Genomic DNA, 6508 nt, shown 5'->3' on the forward strand with positions numbered 1-6508 from the left:
ATCAAGCTGAAAATGATAAACTAGATCTGAGCGATGCATCGATCTCATCGTTATATAGACACATCTCATTCTATTTACCTTAAATCTATTATCTATCTTCCTCGTGTAGTGTCATTTTGACCCTGCTTTATAAAAGGCTTTGGTCATGCCACAATGATTGTTGAAGCATGCGCAGCTGTTTCTTTGTTTTTCAGTGTTCCGTGCTGTATATTTCGATGTTGCGTATTGTGCTAGCTTAGTGCTTCGTGCAACGTTTTCACCACTCGGTGTACTGGATGTGTATCAGTATTTATTTAAATCAAGGTGAGTTAATGTGTAACTTGTACGTAATGCAAATTTATTTAATAATTTGTCTTTATTGTCTTATCCAGCTGCATCTGTATGAAGTAAACTGTGTGCATTCCAAAACCAACACTCAGAACAGATTGGATTTAGTTAATAAATAACTCTGCTAAAGAAAGCAAAACGGTGGTAAGCAGCTGGATTATCGATTTTAGATCCTCCCATATACATTGAACAGTACAGAACCTAACAAAATCTACGCGATGGCAATGGTAAGCGATACGCAACATTTACTAGTTCCATAAAACATTCTGATTGAGATTTTGCTATTTCACACCCACTTTTATGTCTTCCAAGATTATGAAAGCAGCTAAGTGTCCCACCGATGAATTGTCGCTCAAGAATAGAGCTATCGTTAGCGCAGGTGACTTTCCTCCGGATATCAAGTAAGAAAAGATTACAATTATAGTAGCGGAATTGATAGTTTGTTTATTCATTATCCTTACAATTTACAATAGTAAATGTTGAAATAAATACAACAATGACTTTATGCGTATGTAACATTTTCACAGGTATATCGACGTATCGACTGCGCCAGGTCAGCATTTCATTTTTTTCATTGAACGCACAGCTGCGGGTGAAATAAATCCTGGAACCATAGGATTTTCACTACTTCAGCGAAAATGGGCAACACTTTCGATTAACCAAGACATTAGCATCAAACCGTATCATTTTGAACGGTCCTCCGAAGTGCTTTGCAGCATCGCTTTAGAAGTGGATTTTCTACAAAAAAAAACGTAAGCAACAAATAACATATAATATGAATGTGTAAATTTGCCTGCATCGATTCTTATTCGTATCTCTGCTCTCTTTTATTTCACTGCACAGTGTAACGCATGAGCCATACGACAGTGACCAAATGGCAAGAGACTTTTTATTACAATTCGCGGGCTTAGCAGTGACCGTCGGGCAGCCATTGGTTTTTAATTTTCAAGATAAAAAACTTCTCTGCTTGGCGGTAAAAACTCTTGAAATCATAGATGCCGCAGCCATGGCTAGTGGTGTATCAACTTCAAGCAATGGGTCTAGTGGTGGTTCTGTAGAACCGAAAAGAGTCAATTTTGGCCGATTGTTAGCCAATACGGTAGTAACGTTTGAAAAAGCGGAAGGTTCTGGATTAAATCTTGTTGGACGTTCTAAGGGCCGTGTTACGGCTGTTCGACAGTCCATTATTAATCCTGATTGGGATTTTGGAAGAATGGGTATTGGTGGCTTGGACCGAGAATTCAATGCTATTTTTCGGCGTGCATTTGCATCTCGCGTTTTTCCACCAGAGGTTGTGGAGCAACTTGGATGTAAGCATGTAAAAGGTATTCTACTTTACGGACCTCCTGGTACCGGTAAAACTCTTATGGCTCGACAGATTGGCACAATGCTGAACGCTCGAGAACCAAAGATAGTAAATGGTCCGCAAATTTTAGACAAATATGTTGGTGAATCAGAAGCTAATGTGCGTCGACTATTTGCGGATGCAGAAGAAGAAGAAAAAAGGGTGAGTAAAACATGCAGCGAAATGTGTTATAAAAATGTTTACATGTGTTCTACTACATTCTTTGAATCGACAAATAATAGAGTATATTGATTTATGTAGTGATTTTGCATTCTAAAAATGGAATTAACATCTATATAATTTTTATGTGGTATATTCATAGCTCGGACCAGCAAGCGGTTTACACATTATCATTTTCGATGAGATTGATGCAATTTGCAAAGCTCGTGGTACTGTTGGAGGCAATTCTGGAGTACATGATACAGTTGTCAATCAACTGTTGGCAAAAATTGACGGAGTTGAACAGTTAAATAACATTCTAGTTATTGGAATGACTAACCGAAGAGACATGATAGATGAAGCTCTGCTTCGACCAGGTCGATTGGAAGTACAAATGGAAATCAGCCTTCCTAATGAAGAAGGTCGTGTACAGATTTTGTCCATCCATACTCGACGCATGAAGGAATTCAAGAAACTGGCACCAGATGTCGATTTACGGGAACTCGGAGTAAAGACTAAAAACTTTAGTGGGGCCGAATTAGAAGGCTTGGTACGAGCTGCGCAATCCACCGCAATGAACCGTCTGATAAAAGCTGCTTCTAAAGTAGAAGTAGATCCCGCAGCTATGGAAAAACTGATGGTGACAAGAGAAGATTTTCTGCACGCGTTCGAAAATGACATCAAACCGGTAAGTTTCTATGTGTATATGTATGTATACGTTTGTATGATTTATGTATCCGGGAGCTTGCTTTAATCATCGAGCAACTACGCCTTTTTATTAACAAGGACATCTTTGTACTGAACCCTGTATATTTATATCTCATAGAATTGCCCAGAAATTATCTTATTAATTAATTAATTAGCCTATATTTCCAAGAGAATTAGGTTATGTTGTTTATGACTTCTGTGGCAATTGTAGTACATGGTATAGGGTGTTGGTTATATTAAGTTCTTGACCTTTGTGCGTTTGTATTGTGGTTGCAGGTGTTAATTTTCATTTTTCTGTATATTTTGGATAGTTCAGTTGCATGCGTTCAGTATGATGCGTCAGTAAAAGAATTATTGTTGTTTCATATCAAGTTTTGTTCAATTTCTATTTATACTACCAAATGACATTTTTTAAATGTATTTTTAGGCTTTCGGTACAGCAGCAGAAGCTCTCGAAAATTATTTAACAAGAGGAATTATCAACTGGGGCTTACCGGTTGCTCATGTTCTTGAAGATGGTGCTCTATACACGGAACAGGCGCGAGGTGCGGAAGGATCCGGATTGGTTTCGGTACTTTTGGAAGGTCCTCCAAATGCTGGTAAAACTGCTCTTGCAGCGAAACTGGCAAAATTATCAGACTTTCCATTCGTTAAAGTTTGCAGCCCAGATGAAATGGTTGGTTTTACAGAGAGTGCCAAATGTTTGCAAATACGCAAGGTAATACAAAGCAACGGAAAGCATACATACAGCCAACTCGATTGTTGCAATCAATCCATAAAATTATTATAATTTTCTCTTCATCAGTATTTTGACGACGCCTATCGTTCGACGTTCAGCTGCATTCTCGTTGATAACATCGAGAGGTTGCTAGATTATGGACCGATTGGTCCTCGGTACTCTAATCTTACGCTGCAGGCACTTTTGGTATTACTGAAAAAACCTCCACCAAAAGGCAAAAAGCTTCTTATCCTCTGCACCACTAGTAGACGGTATGAAATATTTTGATTACGAATAATGTTACAATATACGATATTTATATGTATATATATATTTTTAGACAAGTATTAGAAGACATGGAAATGTTGTCAGCATTCACTGCTGTTCTGCATGTACCGAACCTGTCAACTGCAGATCATTTGATTGCTGTCCTCGAGCAAGAGCCTGATGTGTTTGGACGCAATGAACTGGCTTCTATTTACAAACGCTTAAAAGGAAGACGTATTTTTGTCGGCATTAAAAAGTTATTAGATTTAATTGATTTGGCGCGGCAAATGGATCCTCAAACACGTATGATGAAATTTTTGTCAAAACTTGAAGAAGAGGGTGCTATAGAAGATGCTACTGTGGCACATTGAGAGAATATGAAAGCAATTAAGTTTATATTACACCGCTAAACATTACAGTTAGCATTTCGTTTCCTTTCAAGCTAGTTTGCCCTTTTACAAAAAGTTGGCTGAAAAACTCTTACTCTAAATTTGTCAAGAATGTAGTCTCGTCGTTGGATCCCTTTAATTAACATTTGTTTGAATTGAAATTATTTTCGTTAACTAAGAGCTGGTCTAAATTTAACAACTACAATTGATACAATAACAAATCAGGACTTTACTTCAAACAAAGCAAATATGGAATTTATTCCGTGAGATACGAGGATGTTCTTTGCATATAATAACTGTGCTTAGTACATTGTGTTAATATAAATATTTGCTATGCTGCAATGTTCAAAATTAGGTTAATCGATCGAATATCTATTTGAGCTTTGAGCTCAAATCATTCTTCAATACACATTTTCAACGAACAGGAAGTGTTGTCGCATATTCAATGGCCGCGTTGTTTTTCACCATTCGGGTTGGAAACGTAGTTCCACATAAAATATAAAAAACTGTATGTGTGTAAAATGTATGAATAACAATTACTCTAAAAGCTTATATAACTTCTACCACGGCTTAGTATAGATTTTAACCACAACTTAATGCATATTGAAAAATTGCATATTGCAGAGAACACAATACAACACATAACTTAAAAGCAAACATAGGATTAAAGAATTATAAAAGTAGTCTGGATATATAATAGTAATCTGAGACGTAATTGTTAGCTGAACCAATACATCATGGTTCGTCTTTCTGTGTATAATTATAATTGTTTGTTTTATTAAGTATAAGCGAAAGCAACGAAAGAATGATATTGCCTGATCAAAGCCATTCCTAGTGTTGATTATTAAAATGTATTTCTATTTTTCATGTTTTGAGCGAATTTAGTTTTTAGTATTGGTATTAACTTCAGGAAATTTCTTCCACTTATCTATTATTGAAGCAAAATTTTGTTACACTACATATTTTTGAAATTAATATTGTCAATCGAGAAAGTAAAAAGTAGTAAATTTCTTCGTATCCAGTAGTGATAAAAAACAAATTCTTAACGGAATTACAACAACCAATATATAGTGGCACATAAAAACAACACATAACAGTTTTTACTATATGTCTGCTTATTCTGTCCTTTTATTTTTGTGCCGTCGTTTAGCAATTTTTGTGTGCAAACTACTGGTTGTTATAATGTGTTATGTGCAACTTGTTTACTGTGACTATAGTCAATTAATACAATCTATTTTAAATCAACGAATCTTTGATTTCGATCAGTCCAGTGATAAATTTAAAGCAATTGCTATTTTAAATCACCTATTGTCTTGTATTTGAATCAATTTTTAAGAGAATTGAGTAAATTCTATGGTGTATTTTTATAAATATGTTCCAAATTATTAATTACCATTACTTCAACAATATTGTGTTTGTCCTTTCTGCGTATCAGGTCGACGTTGTTGAATAGTAGAGAGTTATTAAGAATAATACAATGTTATCTATAAATTTCAAAGAGTTATGAAATGTGTTAATAAATAAATAAAGCATAAAATTAATAAATGGTAGCATAATCATGTTCCATACATACTAGCGATAAAAATCATAATTACAGTTAAAACTCTATGTGCAAAATACAAGCTCGCCAATAAAGTTATACCGTTAAAAATCTTGGTTGGTTGTTTAGAAGGATGCATCTTAATCTACAGGCACATCTTGTTTCCTTAACACCCACTATCACCATAATTTATCATTTATATACATTATAAACAGTACATGACCCAACACACTCCTTTCAAGTACTCCTAAGCCATTATCAATTGGTGTAAAGGCCACATGATTAAATAACGTCACTTGGGTCCTGTTGGTTGGCAAATCATGTTGATTCGGTTCCCAGTATCACAACATTTTTATACCATTTTTACTAAGAGTGATGTTGAAATAGTCTCATAGACTCTTTTCAAGTCTAAAAAGAATTTTTCGTTGCGTTTTCATGAAATTTTCGTTGCCTATATTTAGCACTCGTAGTAAGTAATAACGCGTAGTAGTTAATAAAAAAATGACTCCTACTAAATCAGTGCAGCTACTCTTAACATTTTTACTAGCTTCTGCATTCTCACCCTTGCCAAAGGTTTTGTAAGGAGGTCAACTATCATATCTTCTGAAGGACAGTATACACTAGACACTTCACGTTTCTTTATGTGATCCTTAGTAAAGTGGTATCTCGTAGAAATGTGCTTTGTTATGTTGCTCAACTTTTCTTGAGCTAACAATTTCAGGCAACTCTGATTGTCGCTCAGGCTAACTATTAAACGCGTCACTCATATGGGCGTGGCTTAACTATGTAAGCGACCATGCGAAAGGATTCGTGAGTGGTAGGAACAGGCGCGCGTGACTACACCCGCATCTACTATACGTTACTAAGCGAGCCGACTGCATCGGAAGTGCGTAGGCACAACAAAGCGAACGAGCTTAGCGCTAGGGATATTTAAGTTCAAATCCTGTAATTGTTAGGATTTAGGACGAATTATTTTGCCGAATAAATTAACACGAAATGATTAAGAAACAGGAAGTAAAATATTTTTCCTTTATGCAAGAGATGAACATCACTAA

At 35.7% G+C, this 6508-nt stretch overlaps 1 protein-coding gene across 2 annotated transcripts; it reads left to right on the plus strand.

The window, feature by feature from the left end:
* Nucleotides 1-170: 170 nt before the first annotated feature.
* LOC128310360 (vesicle-fusing ATPase 1-like) lies at nt 171-6508 on the plus strand. 2 transcript variants are annotated; one of them, XM_053046983.1, is made up of 9 exons: nt 171-303; nt 372-554; nt 640-728; nt 855-1079; nt 1171-1834; nt 1995-2519; nt 2967-3257; nt 3345-3529; nt 3598-6508. In XM_053046983.1, exons 2-9 carry the CDS (start codon nt 546-548, stop codon nt 3893-3895), a joined length of 2286 nt encoding a protein of 761 aa, XP_052902943.1. In that variant the 5' UTR covers nt 171-303; nt 372-545; the 3' UTR covers nt 3896-6508. The 2 variants fall into 2 exon arrangements, with proteins under 2 accessions (XP_052902943.1, XP_052902942.1); XM_053046982.1 differs by lacking the exons at nt 171-303; nt 372-554 and having other exon boundaries at nt 628-728.

This window comes from Anopheles moucheti, chromosome 2 (assembly GCF_943734755.1).
Source record: "Anopheles moucheti chromosome 2, idAnoMoucSN_F20_07, whole genome shotgun sequence".
In the NCBI taxonomy this organism is placed as follows: Eukaryota; Metazoa; Arthropoda; class Insecta; order Diptera; family Culicidae; genus Anopheles; species Anopheles moucheti.

Bases quoted from the DNA above. Each gene is read 5' to 3' on its own strand.
- LOC128310360 (XM_053046982.1), top strand. From the start codon at position 628: ATGTCTTCCAAGATTATGAAAGCAGCTAAGTGTCCCACCGATGAATTG. The intron at 1,080-1,170 runs GTAAGCAACAAA...TTCACTGCACAG, and splicing joins GATTTTCTACAAAAAAAAAC to TGTAACGCATGAGCCATACG. The intron at 2,520-2,966 runs GTAAGTTTCTAT...ATGTATTTTTAG, and splicing joins TCGAAAATGACATCAAACCG to GCTTTCGGTACAGCAGCAGA.